Genomic DNA, 18,749 nt, shown 5'->3' with positions numbered 1-18,749 from the left:
AGGATTGTGCCCACACTGCACATTGAAAGGTGCTAAACTGCAAAGGGAAAGGCAAATGCTCACACCTATTGGACCACAGTATCATTAATCTAAAAGTCAAAGGCCCATCCAGGATCATCCCCAGCCTGAAGTTTCCCTTGCTGTGTACCAGAACCTGACCCAAAAGGATCCATGCAGTGTGTCTCCTGTCATTTGTCCTCATGGAGAGGAGAACAAAAAGGGACTGCCCTGAATGAGCACACACCAGTGCCACCTTCCTGGTTTACCAGCAGGAATTTGGGTTGCTGCAGTGTGCTGTGGAGGAGAAGCTATGAGGAGCCCATCAGATGGGCCATCAGCTCTCCTTGGATCTGTGTATGTCAGGTGTCAGAGGAAAAACACAGCTGGAAATTCTGTTTCTCCTTTAATCTCTCCCTCCCCACTCTCACTCAAACCCAAACACAGATGCCCACTCACCCTGGGCTGCTCTCAGCACAAGGGTGACATATTCAAATTCCCTAATCTAATTTTCTAAAATTTCCTAATCCACCCCTGGAGATGACCTAGAGGAACTTTTCTGTGCATAACTGATGGGCACCTATCAGAGACAGCCCTGGCAGTGGCCCATGAGAGGCAATAAATCAATCAGGAACTGCTGCCATGTCTCAGATGAAGGGTTTTACGTAGGAGCTGGGGCTCCCTGTCCAGTTCCCCTGAGCCTCTGACTAAGACAAATGAACTTTGTGATTTATTCATGCTCATGAATTCTGTTTTAAAAGGAATTGCAGAACAGTGAATAAAGAAAAGGCCCCACTGAAGCCAAGGTAAGTGTTGGAATTGGTTTCAGCAGAAGCAGGATATCCCTCCAAAGGGGAGAAGTCATCTGCTCCTGTAAAGGAACACTTACCATATCTGGAAGTCTCATTTTTTGGCAAGTTGGCTCGAAGAATGAAATTGTTCAAGCTGTTGAGATAGGCTGGGAGGCTGTGATAACCCTCAGGATTGTACCACACCTGCACACAATTGAGAAATTGAAACAATTTGGGAGTTATTACTGACAACATGTTGGTTTGTCCTGCTTCACTTGTGCAAACTACCTCAAATTTTAACCCTGGTGTTTTACAACATTTTCACTGAGCTGAACCAGAGAAATGGGCATATCAGAATGCACCAGCCAGCCCTTGTTATGGTACATACATCCCCTCATGAGATAAAAGTGTTACTAATTGATCTTTTCACCTCTGTATAATAAAATTATGACAACAGAAAAATTGCCTCCTGCTAGCAAGAGAAGTGAGACCAAAAAAGAAGAATGGGGAGAGAAAAGAAAATGAACTGCAAGTCATCTTTGTCATGCCAAGCTGCGGATTTCAGAGGGTTTTGCCTTTTTTTTTGGAATATCCATGAACTTGAGATTCCTTCTCCTGAGTCCCACCCTTCCCATGCCAGGATGAGCAGGTGGGGGTTGGTTACCTTAGTCAGTGTTCTGTTGGGGGGCACTGGCTTGATGTCAAACTGCAGATCTGGTGTCAAAGGCAGCCCAAAGCTCCAGCCACCATACCTGAGAGAAAACCAGAGGGAAATGCATCACTGCCCTCATCCCAAAGCCCTGATTGCCTTGGATGGGCCATGCCAATGTGCCACTGCAGCCTGACTTCAGAGAGCTTATCCCAGTGTGGAGCCAAGCCACCCTGGGAGCCTTTCTTTGGGGAAAAAACCCCAGAAGCTTGGCAAACTTGTCACAAAGGTGCTGAAAGCCTCTTTTGAGGCAGATCCTGGAGCCCAGTGGAGTCCTGAGCTGTGTGCCTGCCACTCTGGGGTGAGATGCTGCTTCTGACCCAGCAGATGAGCAGCTCAGTTTGTCAGTGGCAGATGGACACATTTCCTGCCAGCTTTAGTGGCAGGTGACCTCTGTCCCCAGAGCCACCCCACAGCAGACGGAAATGCTCAGACTCTGCTCTCACTGCAATGGATGCACTCCTCCAAGTGAAGCTCTCACTGAGACTCTTCAGAGAGTCAAATCTGGAGGAAAATCTCTCCCCAGGGTTTACTTCATGACAGGCTGTATGAGATTTTCCTCTTTTTAAAGATTTGAGTCAGACAAAAAAGGCTTGTCTGCAGATGCAGCCCCAACATGCCAGCTGATTGACACGTTATCCCCAGGCTATGATCTGCTGTGTCAAGCAGAACACTTGCACGAGCCTTAATCTTTTTTATTTTATTTTTTTTATCTTTTTTATTTTATTTTTTCTTTTTAATTTTATTTTATTTCTTTTTTATCTTATTTTTTTCTTTTTTCTTTTTAAATTTTTTTTTAATTTTTTTTTTTTTTTATTTTATGCATGATTGCAAGACACTTCAGCTCCTTTCAGCAGACTCCAAACCCCCACTGCCCTGCCACCTTTTCATGCAGAGGGGATGTGGGATGTCCTGCCTTGCTCCCAGTGCCTTTCAGCACAGAGGAAGGGGTTTGTACCTTTTCTGCAGGAAATCTTTGGTGGTTGCCAGGATGTAGCTCTCCACATTGTGCCCTGTCACGTTGTAAAGGGTCCGTGTGGAGAAGGTCCTTCTGTGAGGGGGAGTGTAGTTTGTCTGTGGACAAGTCTGAGGGGAGACAAACAAAGAAAAAACTTCAGTGTTTGTGTTTTAACTAAAACCCACCACATGAGGACAAGATTGAGAGCCTGCCATGGCAGCATTTCTGCTCCTTCCCAAGCCAGAGTGCAGGGACACACAGCACACATCCCTGCACACTGGCCCCAATATTCAGGGAGCTGCTTAAAAACAACCTCTGCTTAAATCTACCCTTCAGCTCTCCTGGCATCAGTGGGGCCTTGAAATGTGCTTCATGCTATGGAGGAAGATTCTGGCTGAATTAAGGCTGATCCCACTTAGCAGAGTGACTGCACAGAAAACTGCAGAAGGCAAAACAACTCACAGAGCAGAAAACTCTGTGGTGGCCTCAAACTCTCAAATTCCATTTCTCAGAAGCTACACTCTACATTTCTGCTTTACTGTCAGTCACTGCAAATGTTTTCCTGGGCTTCAGAGAAACCTTGAATTAGTCCTGAATATATAATTTCACATGCTGAGGGCCAAAGTCACATCAGTGTTTCATGAGGTTGAAGTGTCCTCCCAGACAGCATGTTGGCTTCTTCCTTCAGCTCATCCTAACAAAAGCCCTGGACTCCCCCATTGTGCATCTGTTCATCTGAATACACAAAATAGCTTCCTCCATGCTGAGGAACACCTGCCTGTGCCTGCTAGAGGTGAGAATCAGCTTTGAACATTATCCCAACTTGCTGGAGAAATCATGCCAATACTTTTAATGATGTGAAATTAGGTGTCTGTCCAGAAAACTGCACAAAATAGCGGCTGCATTTTAAAGAATGACTAGAAACATTCAGCTAAGTACATCCTTTATGTTAAAAGGCATCACATGGTGCCATGAGTTTATCTGCTATGGCAAAAAGCTGAAGACAGATGAGCAGCACTGGAAGGAAAGCTCAACCCCAAACTAAACTGCAAAATTGTAACATCCTTGGGGCATGATCTGCCTTTTCCCCATGTGCATGCAAATCCCAGCAGTGCCCATATCTGGCTCTGTAGGTACCACTGTAATGCAAATTATTATTATTAATAATTAATTTTTAAAACAAGGAGCAGATCTAGACTTTGCATAAAGTTAAATTCTGAGGAGCAAGCAGCAAAAGTAGCTGTGATTTTATACACTGACAGTGTTTGTATAAGAGAAAATCTTCCTCTTGAATACATGCTCATCTCTGTCAAAAGGGACAATCACACAACATTCAAAAACACCATTAAACCTTCTCCCAGGGATGTTAGGGTGTGAATATTCTGAGGATGCTGTCTCCTTTCCTGTCCCCAGACTGGTGCAGACAGTGGTTATCCAGTGTGCAAATTCAACAAGGCCAAAGAGAGACAGCAGGGCTTGGAATGCTGAGCCCCAGCCCATAAAACCACTCCCAACAAACAAGGCCCCCAATTATCCCCCAAGCCCCCTCACTTCTGGGTTTATCCAAGTTACCTGGATGCCATCTGTGCAGTTGCAGGCAGAATATTTAGTTCTCTGGTTTCCACTGGTAATCCACTGGCCAAGCTTGTCCTCTGTTAAGCACTGCCTGAAAAGGAACACATTTTCCTCTGAGGCTCTCTGGGCTCAGGTGTGCAAACGAAGCTAATTGCTGTCATGTTTAATGACAGCAAGGCTGGCAGTTGGGCAGCTCCAGCAGAAATGCAGAGCTTCCTGTCAGCTCTGGGTGGTTCAGGGAATCCCCAGCCTGCTGCTGCCTCCTGTGCCCCTTGGCAGAGAGCCCTCCCTGTGCCTGGATTCGCTCAGCTATCAGATGGAATCCAGGCACCGCTTCATTCCTACAGTAGGCAGTGCAAGGAATTGGCACTCAGAGGCCAAAAGCATCTGAAACCTGCCCAGAAATAAAGGCTATTGCTGTGGCAATCCCTGGGCACTCCTGTGATGGGCTGTATTGCCTGGGCAGTCACTGCAAACACCCAGGGTAAATATTTGCCTGCATGACCATTCAAGTCTGCCCAGGGCTTTACCAGCCTGAGAATTTACCTGCAAAGCCCAAAACAAGCCAGCCCTCATGGCACAGCTTCTAGATAGAGGTAACAAACCCTGTGCTGAGGACTTGCTGCGTGGGCTCACATTATAATTGGAATTATTGGGGCGGCAAGGACCACTTCCCAGAGAGGAGAATTGCTCATTTTCCTCCTGGCTTCCTGCCACCACCAAAGCTGCTTCCTTATCACTCCTCATAATGCAGGAGTCCAATGCATGAGGATTCTGCCCATGATCAAAGATGGTTATTAAGGTCTAATGGCTAATAGTGTCATGGCAATTCTCTTGCAGGTTTGGAGTTTAAGTGGAAAAAACCCCCAACACTTACGAATTGCTTTCGTTCATGCACGTGTTATCCGTCCCAGGGAAAGCCAGCATCGAAGAAACTAAAGCAGCTGTGGTTTCATTAAAATTCCTAAGAATTAACAAAGAAAAACAGAAAACAGGAGAAGGTTCAAAGAATTTCCACTACCACTGTGAAGAGAAAAACTGTGTTTGAATGAAACAGGATTTAAGGTGTTGAATAATTGAGTATTTGTGGAAGCAGCTCTGAAGGACACGCAGTACGTGAGGACAGTCACACAGCTTTAAAAGGAGCCCTCATCACCTCAGCCACTCCAGGGATTTGCTGCCTCTAGATCTAAGCAAGATACTTTTGGACAATCAAATTTCTCTTTACTGGGGGCGGGGGGGGGAGGAAATCTACTCCAATTTCCAGGCACTGCTTGCAGCCCTGACTCAATCAGGTCTTTCATCTGTGACATCCACTTGGTTTGGACCATTCAAGATGATTGTCCTTGGTTCTGCCCCAGCTCTCCAGCAATGATCCAAAAGGAGAAGCAGGGAATATTAGGAACAGAGGACTCAGACATGCAACTCTGGCTCATTCCCCCATCCAGCAGGACTGAAGTGGAAAGGTGTGAGGAATCCTGGGAAGAACACCTACAGCAGGTGGATTTAGAGCTAAATTTTGTATTTCTGACTTAGAGCTGAGAACTACTGGAGAAGGAAAGAGGTTCACAGCATGAAAACCAAATGATACCAATTATAGTTGTTTTGGTAACAGGATTTTTAAGGAGAATGACATAATTCAGTGGTGGCATCCTAACGACCCTGGAAAAGCACATGCTCTTCCAATTGCCTGTGTGCCTTGGACCAGCAGGGCCTGACCAGGAAAGAACATCCTGTGCTAACAGAGAGGAGGGAAATGTTCACAAGATGGATAGAATTTGATCTCAGAATTGTAGTGTTGGAAGCAACCGATCTGGGTACCTCATTTCCCACTGGGGGAGGAACATGCATGTATACCTTAAGAAAATCCCTTTGGCTACTATGGGGCTGAAACACTCCAGTGGGAAACACCAAGAACATTTCTCAGACATTTCATAGTTAAATCCAATTGAGAAGTTGTTTTTCTGAAGCTTTCTGGTCTGAGCCAAGCCATGTCCTCAGAGATCCCTTGGGAACAGGGTTTCTCTGTGTTGTCTGCACAACATAACCACATGTCCTATGTGTAGGACACTGGCTGTGCTCAGAAATAACCCTGAAGAGCTCATTCTGAACTGATGTCTCTGGTTTTAGCTTTTATATTTTTCAGATATACTCTTTAAGTGTGCTTAAGTGTGCTTTAAGTGTGTAGTTCTGAGCTTTATATAAAGGGATGGTGAGCTCTCTTCAGAGAGTAGGGAGACAAAACAATTCCTTCTCTAGCTGGGGACCAAGGACAAATGATCCAAATCTCAGGCCCAAGAGCACAAACAACATGGACTGAAGAAGAAAAACAAGGAGGATGGGACTGCATGGGCTAAATCTATAATTGGACAATTAACTCCAATATGCAAATGGAGCAGAACTGATAAAAGTGAGAGACTCTGTGACCAGTTGCCCATTTGGTGACCATTTTGGGTCCATCTTGGGTGTAGCCCTGGCTGGGTTCTTGCACTGCCCAAGGTGGATTCATTGAGGCCTTTTAATAAATTTCTACTTTATCCTTTAACTCTTTAATTCTTTGCTCTCTGTTCCAGGTCAGCCTTCCCAAGGCATCACAAGGTCCTGAGGAGCAGCACTCACCCAAAGAAGTCCACCTGGTCAGCTGTGCCATACAGGGAGGGGGACAGAGGCAGCTCAGGGTACTCGGTCTCCTTGGTCCTCAGTGTCCCCAGGCCCATGGCAGCCATCACAAAGAGCACGGGGAGGATGACCTGGGCGATGAAGCCGCGCACGTCCCGCCGGGTGTGGTGGAACCTCTTGATGAACAGCGCTGAAGTTCTCTTCAGCAGCAGCGGCAAACCCCGCAGGCTCTTGGACCTGATCAGCAGCTGGTCTGGGCACAAAGGATGGCACTGGGTCATGGCTCTGCATTTGTGCAAGGCAGGGAGGTGATGGGGAGATTGGACCTGATCAGCAGCTGGTCTGGGCACAAAGGATGGCACTGGGTCATGGCTCTGCATTTGTGCAAGGCAGGGAGGTGATGGGGAGATTGGACCTGATCAGGAGCTGGTCTGGGCACAAAGGATGGCACTGGGTCATGGCTCTGCATTTGTGCAATGCAGGGAGGTGATGGTGAGATGGGACCTGATCAGCAGCTGGTCTGGAGGATGGCACTGGGTCATGGCTCTGCATTTGTACAAGGCAAGGAAGTGATGGGTAGAGCACTCTGGGAGGGTGTTTCACTTCCTGTACACTTTTACAGACAGCAAATCCAAACTATCAAGGTGGAGCAAACACAAGATCAGGTGTGGGACAGGGCTCCAGTCATAAGCTCATGTAACACCAGTGTTTTGTTAAATTTTAAATGTGTACATGTAGTGACCTTCAGTGTGAGACCTTGCAAGAGGAACACAGGCTTCCAGATGAAATAAGTTATATACATCCAACCCACTCACTTCAACTTTCAGGCAAAACATATTTTTCTTTTAGATTTGCAAGCTGAAATTTTTCATAATTTAAAAAGCAGATCCTCAGAAAAATAAGTAATAGAATTAGACCTGAAATAAGAAAACAAGAAAAGCCACTGGGCCTCTTGCATAGACAGGTTTTGTGGTATACTAAAAACAGAGCCAAATCCTGCGCCAGCTATTCTTCTCTATGAAATATTAACCTGTATAATACACCATGAAGCAAATACTTTTCAGCCTTTTTTAAGGGTGAAACAAAACACTTTTCTACATGAGTGACTGTTTACAGTAACATTTACAGTGCAGGTCAGCTCTGAGAAGGACAAAAATACCTCTGTGTTGTCCCTTGGATGCCTTCCTGACTATAAATGGTATATTTATAAGTACAAAACAGTGTTTCTAGTCCAAGAAAGCCTTGCAGCCAGGTATGTCTCATTTTTGGGTTGGGTCACCTTTAGGAGGTCTCAGACCCCCAGGGGCAGTGCTGTAGCTTGGTTCTCTTCTGAATTTACCCCACTGTCTGCTCCCTTAGGCCCCTTTGCTAAACTGCAATGTCTGGGGCACAGCAAAAAGCAGCAAGGAGGACTCAGCTCAGAGCTGTGCTGCTTTTCCAACAGACTAAAGGATTTCCACTAAGTTTCTTTCCAATTCTACTAGTTATGGAGAAATAATCCTCTACATCTATTACAGCAATTACTTTCAGAGGTACACATTTACTCTTTCACCCACATGCTGTATTGATTAGATTAAAACCTGGATCAATGTAAAGGAAGGCAGATGCAAACAAAAGCCCTTTAGTAATTTATCCTTGATTCAGACTATTCCAAAGCAGGGGATCTAAAGGACTGATGAGTGCTGTACTTCCAGTGATTTATAAGTTTTGTGATTCCTGGCTGGGTGAAATGTGGCTTTCAACAAAGAAAGGAGACAGGGAGCTCAAATCAGTCCATCTGTCAGTGTTTGCATGTGCAGTAAATCTGGAATAAACCCTTAGGTGACTGAGTACCATCTCTTTCTGTGAAGGTGTCTGTGCTCACAGACATTTCGTCACCACCGGTGTGACCACTGACTCCAGGCAGCTGATGGGGCAGCACAGCCTCTTCTTGCTGGTCCTTCACCAGCTCTTTTGTCAGATTCAGGAACACCTATGGAGCAAGAAAATATGAAGGAAAGTTTGTCCAAATGACTCCATTTACCAAAACAATTACCAGAATCCACTCTCCTGCTTTGTAGCTGTAGTTGGTGCAGCAGTTATGTACAATAATCCTCTTTCTATTCCCTTTGTGCTCAGTGAGAGAAATTAACTTTTTTTTTTCCATATAAAATTGTTGCCCAACTCCTTGTCATCTCCTGTCCCTGTTCTGCTGCAGCAGTGGAAAGTCAAACCTGTTTCCCTGGGATATTCACCCTCTAGCTCCTGGCAATCCCACTGCCTCCATGCTGGGAGTGTGCAGTCATGGCACATGGGACACGATGTACACCTGATTCTTGCTGCTTTAGGAAAACATCTCAAAAGAAACTAAGAAATTCTGAGCAGGAAGGTAACAATCTCTCTCGCTCCCCTCTGCAAGACACGGGTCATCACTGCTGATCATTTACTTTTTATTTCTGATGCAATTAAATGTGTTTATTTGACCAGAGATTTCCCACGGGCAGAAAGGTGCCTGTGTTAATTTCTCCTCAGTCAAACTCCAGAGCCTCATTTTCTGGGTAAAACATCAAAAGGCTGTCACAGCCAGGTGAGACAATGCATTAGTATATATATAGATTTATAGATGCATCCACACACTCATGTGTAGCTCAGTGTAACCCCTTCCTCCCTGCCTGAATCCCTCATGGAATTCCTAACGTGCCCAGAGAGCAGAGCCACACAGTGCTGGGAAATTAATCTCCATGATATTCCAGCAAAGTCAGCAGCTCCTGAGCTCATACCTCTTCCACAGTTGTGTTGGAAATCCCGTAGCAACCCAGGTGGAGATCATTCAAGCTGGTGTCCAGGGCTCTGAGGAGGGCCTGGTAGGCTCCTGACACCGTGGATTTGAAGGGGGGAAGCACATAAACCAGCTCTCCACCAATGTCCTCCTTGAGATAAGCCTCTGGGAGATAGGACTGGATCAAGGAGGTCACTGCTGTGGTGTCACATTCCTCTATCATGTTCTGAAAAAAGAGGAAAACACTCTGGTCACTGAAAGGCTGCAAGGTCAACCTTTCTCCTGCAGGATGTAGCCCAAATCCTGTCTCAGACCATAATTGGTAAGTGATCTCAGTCCAGCTGTCCAACAGGATAAATATCAAAAGCAGGTGAAAGTGGATTATTTCTGGCCCTTGAAAAAGGGATGTGTGACGGTCTCCCATCTTGGTCCATCCATAACCTCAGCAGGTTGGGCTGAATCAACTACTTTGCAGTGCTAGAAGTTTGTAGTACAAAAGAGAAAAAGCCTGGCCAGCAGAGACCTTAACGTGGCTGCCAGCCCAAACTCACTCTTTTTCCCATGGGAAACAGGGCTTGCTTATGGGTCTGTTTTTACTTTCTCTGTCTCCAGTGCCAGCAGTCTGGAAGAGGGGCTGGTCTCTCATGGTGCTGGGGCTACCAACAGCACTGCAATAAATGCTAGCAAGAGTAGAGTTCCCCACTCCTTGCAAGTAGAACACTTTGCCCAAGCCAAACACTATGGATGGGCTCTTTCCATCTGCTTTATTCCTCACATTCTGCACCCTTGCTTTTAACCTTCAAGGAAACCCTGTTCTTTTTCACCAAAGCAGAGCCCTGACATTGCTGCTTTCACAAGGCCATGGAGATCACTCAGCTCCTCTCCATACATCCCTCCACCAGCCCTGATGACTCCCTTGGAGACAGAGCTGCCAGGAGCTCAGGGACCAGCTCAGACACAAACCTTCTTTTTGGTGAGGGTCAGGTGGTAGCCATCCCCAAAGGTTTCCTTCAGGTAGAAAGGTGAGCCACAGCACTTGAGCCCTCCATGCTCTAGGAAGGCGATCCGGTCGCTCAGCACTTCTGCTTCATCCAGGTGATGTGTGGAGAGAATGATGGTTCTGCCTGGAAAACACAGTCACCACAGAATGGACACCTGGTTTTATGGCAAAACTGGATTTTAGAAGGATTTGGGTTATTTTCTTTTCTTCCTCAAAAATTTCTGTATTTCCCTACACAATGATATCATCAATATAAATTGTAGAGGTTCCAGAGCTTCCCCTTGCTCTGGATCAGCCCATGGAAAGTCCACATTGTTAAATGAACACAATGAATGTTTATAACAATTTTGTTTTATCACATTCTGGTCAGATCTGTCCTTATCTCAACAGTGAGACAGCTGAAAGCCTCATTGGATGAGGGAACACAGAGTATCAGGTGAAAATCAACTACATTTTTGGGCAATTATTAATGAAATTGGATGAAAGACAACAAGAGAGACAAATTTTACAGTATTGTAAGTTGTATTCTATGGTGAAGTTATTTTTTAAATGACACTGAATTTACAGAAACCAACCAGGATGGACCCTCCAGAACTGCAAAATCCCAGTCTTCCAAATTTGTTTCTCTCTGGCCTCCAAAACCCACAATTCAAATCCACTGGTAGCATCTTTGTAAAGTGACACACATCACCTTTGTCTCTGGGCAACATTTCCTCTCCTCACAGTACCTTTTTTATTCTTGGAGATGATTTCCCAAATACTCCTCCGGGAGCACGGATCCACGCCCGTGGTTGGCTCATCCAGGATCACCACCCGGGATCCTCCCAGCAGAGCAATGGCTATGGATAACTTCCTCTTCATCCCCCCTGACAGGGTGCCAGCCAGCTTGTGCCGATGGCTGTACAGCCCAGTCTCCTTCAAAGTCCTGTAAAACAGAGGGAAAACTCCCAAAAGTTGTCCTTCAAGCAGGGAATCTGAAAATACCTGAAAAAACTGTAACTGGAAATGAAATCCTGCTCTGCTGAGTGGTCACAGTGTAGAGTCACCCTGCAGCTCAGTCACTGGGATTTTCATTTAAAACATTTTTGAGGATGTTTTCAAAGTTTTCATCTGACAAGTCAAGGTTAAAGGCTCAACCCCATCAACTGAGACACCAAGATCCAAACTCCCTGGGATGTTCTGGCTGCTTCATTTCTCTGCAGAACCAATAAAGCCAACATCATCTTTCTGACTGGTTGATTAAATCTCTTCCCAGGGCAAACTGTAAAGCAGCAAGGAGTAGCCCCTTAGGCCTATAAATTCATCTCCAAATAATTGCCACAGCAGCCTGTAAACCCCCTGGAGAAGAGATATTGTTTTCTTACAGCACAGGTATCAATATATTCCTCTAGTCAGAGCGAGGCACCATTTGAACCCTAAGCTGGTGCTGCAACAAGACCTCCAATCCAGGATTTTGAGCTTTGCAGGGCCACTGGCACCACCACACAACTATTTTGACAGCCCTCTCTCCCTCCTCCCCCCCATTCCTGCTACTTTTCTACCTCTTCACTTCTTGGTAGAGCTCTTGTTTGCTGCAGTGAGGGACTTTGATGTAGCCATAGAGCAGCAGGTGCTCCTTGGTGGTGAGGTAGTTGAAGAGCACGTTGTGCTGCATGCACACCCCCATGTTCTTCCTGATCACCTCCTGGTCAGTCCTGATGTCTTTGCCATACACAAAGATTGTGCCAGATGATGTAGGGAACAACCCAGTCAAAATAGATCTGAGGGAAAAAGAAATAGAAAGGGGAAGTTAGAAAAAGGAGGAAGCCATGGGTAATTTTTTTCATGCGGCTTTGTAGCTGTCACCACTTCCAAGGTTTTTTTGTGTCCCCTCCCACTCCTTCCAGCCAGACACCACTGCCCACTGTGTGCCAGGCTCTGGCAGAGCAGAGGCAAATTAACATCCTTGCTCCCCTCTGAGGGATTGCAGGGCCAAGCTCCAAGCTCACGCTGGATACTCCTCCCCTCTGCTTTTACCTGCTGCAGCCTCCCTCTCCCTAGCTCAGACCCATATCCCTCACACTCAGGAATGCCCTCACTTCCAGTTCAGTTACTGGGAATTCCCAGAATGCAGTGACTCCTTGTTCTCTGAGGATTTCCTGGAGTGCCCACAGGGCCTCATATTGTAACCACAGCTGGGACTGAAAACCTCCTCTTCATCTGCCTAATCCCAGCAGAGCATGCAGACCTGATTTCACTGCCATTATTCATGAGAAATGGGAGAGGACTTCTCCATGAGACACCTCACAGTGGGCAGCACTTTCATCTACTTCAAGCAAATAATCACCCACCATGCAGGAGCTGAGTCAAACTGCCTCTGCTCAGAATAACTACTTGCACATTACAGCTCATTTTTGGTGCTGTCCTGCAGGGACTAAAGGGAGAAGATGCATCTCAGACCACCCTTCACCTTCACAGAGTTTTTCTTCTCTCCTGGGACTTTAAACCATCATTTAAAAGCAGTAATTTGTGACCTTATTCAGGATTTGAAGCCTCTGGTAAGTTTCAGGAAGGTTTTATACTTTTCTGCATATCACCTTTGCTACACTTTGCAAACAGAATATGAGGTGAATTGATAATAAGCTGAGGTGAAGCACACATCTGTCTTACTGATTTTGGCTCTTCTGAGGCTTCTATTTATCAGCTTAATGTTCCTTTCAGAGATATGCACATATATATCAGTGGAGAAATCAAGTTCTACAGGTCTGTTTTAGTGCTGTTATCTAACAAGTCAAATAATAATTTATAAACAGCAAGGCTGAAAGGCCAATGCATTAATCCCCTGCCATTCCAGCCCAGCCAACACATGGCTCTGTACAGCTGAAGTGTATCTTTATTAAGTTTTCTTGCTGGCATCACTTCAGCTTTGGTGTGTGCATGAGCTCCCCACGGGTTCCAGAACAACCTAACCCCAGGCCATGGAACAAAACCCCTGAACAGCTGCTGTGCTGTGTATCCCAGCTATCTCAGCAGATTAAAAAGCATGTTCCTAAGCAGGAAAGGACCTTTTAGAACCTAAAGAATTCTGACAGATGAAGGAACTCCTGAGGTCATCCATGAGCAAGGTGAAGCTACAGGAGGGATTTGGCCTAGTGAAGCACCTTCCTCAGTCTCCCACTGCTGCACTTGCCCTCTTGCTGACCCAACCACACCCCACAGGCTAAAAAAGAGCTGCTTTAAAGGATACACACATGGTTGTAGTTTTCCCAGCTCCATTGTGTCCCAGCAGGGAAGTGATATTCCCTTCATAGAAGTTGAGGCTGAGGTTGTCCACGGCAGCTTTGGATCCATAAACCTTTGTTATGCCATGGAGGGAGACTCCCAAGGGCAGGTCGGTGGGCTCTGGTTCCACGTGAGGGTGGGGGGCACCTTGGACACCAAAGAGAAGGGTCAGGGACAGCTACTGCAGTGCTTGTGCTACTTTTCTCATCTCAGAGCAAACCAAAATACAGAAAAGCAGGTGTCTTTCAGCCAGGAACACTGAGAACATGCCACCAGATGTGTATCATTTTGAACTCTCTGGGATTTTTCCTTTCTACTTCTGAAGCTTCTAATAACTCCTGACAACAGGCATTAATCACTTCTGGAAAGATCTCATATTTAGGTTTTTCAGAGCACCTAACTTGATTTATACTAAACAAGCACAGAAAGTTAGAGGACATGAGGCAAAAATACAGAGTTATTTTCAGTTAGGTGGAACCAGCAACATTTTATGTGTGATCTCAATATTTTACAGGCTAAATATTTAAAGAGATAAGCAAAGAAGAACACATGCCCTTTGCCAAATGGAAACCTGTATTTGCTTGCCCAGACAAAAGTGTATTTCTACACAGACAGACAGGCATGGAAGGTAACTGCCCAACTACAACACACACAAATAAGAGTGTGAAAATCAGTACTGACTCTCCACAACAAATAGGAAGAGCAAATATAATTTAAGGGCCAGATCTCCACTGATGTGAGTACCAGCTTTCAATTCTTCCTGTACTTCAAAATAACAATCAATGCCGTTTTCTGAGTATGGTGCCCCTTCACAAATTTGGCTTTGTTTACCCAAAATACAAGTTATTATTGCTACCCCTTGCAGCATCCACATACATATCTTGTTGGGGAGGGTGACTTCTTTCCTCAACATCAGCTTGGAGAAGAGCAGGCATCTCTGTTTCTCATTCCAGAAGGGCAGGTAGCTGTTGTACTCAATCCAGTAAGATGGAAGCAGTGGGAAGTACCAGGGAGCAGCCATGCCATATCTACCTGCAGGAACAGGAGTCTCATTCAGCTATCTGTTCCTCAGCAAGTGCCACTGGTGGGGTGCACTCCAAACAGCAAAAATTAACTTCACAGAGATTTCTTGATTTGTTCATGCACCACCAGGACTTTGTAGAGAATTTTTCTGATTGGCACAATAGGAAGCACTCACTAATTTGTTATTCTGAGTAACTCCATAGCTGGAGGGCAGGAGAACTTTACATTTTCCACTGGGTAGATTTCCGTATGCCAGTGGACTGCTTCATTAGGTGGGGAAGAAAAGCAAAAGACAAATGTACTGGCTCTTGCCCAAGGCAGGAATTACTTTTTGAAACCAAATGATGTAAGTAACACAGCTCAAAATCACTCAGCTGACAAATGCAGTCTAACATGCTCCACTCTCACCCACCAGACTGCAGTGACACCCTCCTGTGTCCTTGGCTTCAGCTTCTTCAGGAGACCCACCTAGCCAATTGTCAGGCTGAGAAACCCTAATTTCCCTAGCTGTGCTCTCTCTCAGTGCCATTAACAGGCTCAGACATCCACAATGTTGTGCTCCCTTTGGTCTGGGACAGAGTGTGTGCCCTGTCTCACTGCCTCAGCCAGCTCTGTGTTCACTGTTCCCCAAAAGAGGTGCTACAGCACCACCCTCAATGCTCTGCACCCTTACCTGGGAAAACATTCCTTATGTACCAGCCCAGGATGAAGTAAATGAAGGAGTCTATCAGAATGAGCCAGCACATCCAGCCAAAGGAAGTGTTGTCTCCAATCATTGGGGACTTGTACATGTTGTCCCACTGCAGTCCTGCAGGGAGGAATTGAGAAATACAATCAGAACTCCTCTCAGCCAGTGAAATACCACCCCCAGGAGAGCTCAAAGCCTGGCTCTGTCAGCCACAAACTCACCTATGCCCTGTGCCTCATAGCGAGCAATGTATTGACTTGCATAACTGAAGGCAGTTGGAGACAACAGGCTCTGGGGAATAAACAAAATTGAAAACAAGAAACATTTGAATTAGTCTCTAAGAGAAGTCAGGTCAGTCAAGCAATCAGGTACCTCACTGGGTTATTCCAATAGCCAGAAAAATGAGTGCTGGGTTTGTTTTTTCCCCAGCAGTCACAAGGAGCACTGGAGCAGGCCTGTGATGGGAAGTGCTACCTGGTGACAGGCTGAAATGTCTCCTTAGGGCTTGACTTTCTTTTGCATCCACACCCTGGACACAGCTTCCTCCCTCATACAGGGCTTTGTTTTAGGCTTTTGGAATACAGCAGTGCTTGAGAATTACCTCATGGAGCCATGTGGTTAATTCTTTTACCACTTGCATTAATGGATGTCATTTCCTGATTTTGGCGACAAGTCTGGCTTCTGGAACCTAACACCTACCTACTCTGCCCCTTGGTAAGAAACAAGGCTTTACATCTACTCCCATGTGTAGGGATTTGAGACACAGGAATCCAGGGATGATTTGAGGCAGCAATGAGCAAACCCAAACCCCTCACTGAGACAGCCTGGTTTTTCAGAGTGGGTGAAAGCAGCTCATTTTCTTTTGCAATGAAAACACATAGCTCAAACTACTGTGATTCAGCTGGCAGGTGGGAATTCACTAAAATTCCACAAGAAGTGCCTTCAGTCAGGGGACACAGCTAATTCCAGGTGTCTTTCAAAAGGTCTATGGCCAACTCTCCTAGCGTGCCTGTCACCACCCGCTGATGGAATTCAGAAAGGCACGAGGTACAATAAAAGCTGGAATGTACTGAGCTCCCTGCCTCCACACACTGCCTGGTCATAAGGAGAAGCAGAACTCACCAGGAGGCTCTTGACAGAGAAGCTCAGGTGGTTCTCAATGACGAGCAGCACGATGAAGGGGAAGAAGGTGAGGATGTAGACCAGGCTGCCCACCAAGGCAGCGATGTTGGTGTTGTTGAAGAAAACACTGATGAAGTAGCTCATGGCTATGATGGACAGGCTGTAGTCCATCAGGTACAGGAACAGCAGGGCTGTGTCTGTTTTGGGAAGGATGTCACCTACTTTCAGAACAACAATGAGGAAGGTGACGGTAATCAGGAGGAAGATGGCGCACTCGATGAACCAGGCGATGAAATGGCTGCTGGCATTGACCCCCATCATCTTCATGTACTGCACAGAGGAAGGCAAAAAAAATCAATCACAAGTGACATTTCAGAGAAATGAAGAATTATTTCTGTTTCCAGCTTCTGGACAGGGCCTGCAACCAGACCACGCTCATTCTATCCAGGGACAAACCCTGCACTCCCATTTCAGGAATGCCCACAGTTTGCAGAGCAGTCTGTTGGAAAAGAACAACCCAGAGAGGACCTGCAAGGATCAAATGTCACAGCCCACAGGCTCCAAAGCAGCTTCTGCCTTAGATTTCTAAGTTTTCTAAAGCCTTTTGGTTGTTTTTTTAAATAATAATAGATCCAGTGGCTTAAGCCTAAAAGCTCTCAAATGTCTTTGAAACCAGACCTTTCTCACACAACCCCAAGACAAAAAAATAACAGCTAAATTACTATGGTCAGAAGGAAGACATATTAATTTATATTAGCTGATAATTAATTCCCCTTGCATAAAACTGCAAATTTGTATTGATAAACCCAGAAGAAACTTGCAAATTTGCAACTTGCATAAAACTGCAATTTTGTATTGATAAACCCAGAAGAAACTACATGTGCTGGTGTTTTCTTGTGGATTATAACACAGCTAAAAAGATTAGTGATGCCCTGGTCCTTGGAGACAGTGAAAATGGTTGTCTAAATTAGAGTAGGGAGCTGCCAGGGAGCACACCCTGGGGTTCATTCATTTCCCATCTCATCACAGGTCAGAGTGTCCTTTCTTGGAAGTGCTTTTGGTGAATCAGTATTTGTTTCCATGGTGTTGGATAAAAAACAAATCTGCCCAAAGCTTTTGTTGCTTGCTGAGGCTTAGTTTGACAAAAGTTCTTTGCTGTTCATCTCTGTTGACAGTGATCACACTGAAAACCTGAGTTAATTTAATAAATTCCCAATGTCTCAATGTCATTTCTTTTCCAACAGGCAGCCTGAATGAAGAACTTCATTTCAGAGGAGCTGATGTAATATGTAGCACCTTCTGAAATATTAAGTATAATAACTTCAAGGATAGGAAATAAGTCACTTTTCATGTCTTTGTCCCCAGTAGGTATGACTCAAAGTCAATTTTTAGAGAGCTTTAAATCTTCAGAAACCCTGTAATTTTGTGAGGTGCCCATGTTTCCTGTGTTCAGCACTGCAAAGCAATATTCTCTCCACTTGAAGGGCAAACACCCTGCATTTCCATGGCTTTGAGCTTGGTTATAATGTCAGAATTCACACACTGCAGGTCAAACAATAGGTAGCTGGAATATTTGCCTTAATGCTTGTTTTGCTCCATTTAATATTGCACATCAGACACGCCAACCACGAATAAGGAAAATCTGTTTATAATTCTGCACGCCCCAGAAAGTTTCCCCGTACCTCATAAAGCCTGAGATCTTTCTCCTGAACAAGTGTTTTAACAAAATCAGCTATAAACAGCACCCAGGCAGCCATCAGAGCAAATGGAAGCGAGTAGGTCACGCTGGTTAAGAACCTGTAAAAGGCAAAAGCAAGCTTCAGCTGAATACAAAATGTTCTGGGGATTAAGGCTTTGTACAAGAATATATTTTTCAGAACAATACTCTGGCACAGGAAAAGACATGCTTATATTTCAAAATGTGGAGTAAAATTAATAGTTATTAAAAAAGACTCCTTTGCCATTGCATTGGACTTTCTATTCATCAAACTCCTGACTGCTCAGAATATTTTTTTTTTTTTTTAATGTTGCAGAGGGATTTCCTTGCTCAGCAGCACCACTGGCAGGAGCAGGAAGCACCACGGGCAGTGGCATCTCCTGGCTCTCTGATGAGCTGCATTCCATTTGGAAACATCCCATAATTCTCAGATATAATGGCCAAATTTCATGATCAGGCCATATTTCCTGTGTTGGAGTCTGGATGGGGGTGTTTTCCCAAAGGTGGTCTGTCCCACCACCCCACAGGACA

The 18,749-nt window shown here is 45.3% G+C and overlaps 1 protein-coding gene across 1 annotated transcript in view; it reads right to left on the bottom strand.

Annotated features, from left to right (window-relative positions):
• ABCA12 (ATP binding cassette subfamily A member 12) overlaps positions 1 to 18,749 on the bottom strand; it is a 68,046-nt gene that overhangs the window by 18,036 nt on the left and 31,261 nt on the right. The window contains exons 23-39 of the mRNA XM_064718417.1: positions 18,184 to 18,298; positions 16,502 to 16,831; positions 15,601 to 15,670; positions 15,365 to 15,499; positions 14,545 to 14,700; positions 13,638 to 13,815; positions 11,949 to 12,167; positions 11,136 to 11,332; positions 10,371 to 10,531; positions 9,409 to 9,633; positions 8,483 to 8,621; positions 6,650 to 6,902; positions 4,908 to 4,994; positions 4,028 to 4,121; positions 2,456 to 2,583; positions 1,453 to 1,540; positions 887 to 992 (exon numbers count right to left, since the gene is read on the bottom strand). Of these exons, the coding sequence (XP_064574487.1) occupies positions 887 to 992; positions 1,453 to 1,540; positions 2,456 to 2,583; positions 4,028 to 4,121; positions 4,908 to 4,994; positions 6,650 to 6,902; positions 8,483 to 8,621; positions 9,409 to 9,633; positions 10,371 to 10,531; positions 11,136 to 11,332; positions 11,949 to 12,167; positions 13,638 to 13,815; positions 14,545 to 14,700; positions 15,365 to 15,499; positions 15,601 to 15,670; positions 16,502 to 16,831; positions 18,184 to 18,298 (2,681 nt within the window). The remainder of the gene's footprint in view (positions 1 to 886; positions 993 to 1,452; positions 1,541 to 2,455; positions 2,584 to 4,027; positions 4,122 to 4,907; positions 4,995 to 6,649; positions 6,903 to 8,482; positions 8,622 to 9,408; positions 9,634 to 10,370; positions 10,532 to 11,135; positions 11,333 to 11,948; positions 12,168 to 13,637; positions 13,816 to 14,544; positions 14,701 to 15,364; positions 15,500 to 15,600; positions 15,671 to 16,501; positions 16,832 to 18,183; positions 18,299 to 18,749) is intronic.

Source organism: Zonotrichia leucophrys, chromosome 7 (assembly GCF_028769735.1).
Source record: "Zonotrichia leucophrys gambelii isolate GWCS_2022_RI chromosome 7, RI_Zleu_2.0, whole genome shotgun sequence".
Lineage (NCBI taxonomy): Eukaryota > Metazoa > Chordata > Aves > Passeriformes > Passerellidae > Zonotrichia > Zonotrichia leucophrys.
This window is presented reverse-complemented; position numbering and strand designations above follow the sequence as displayed.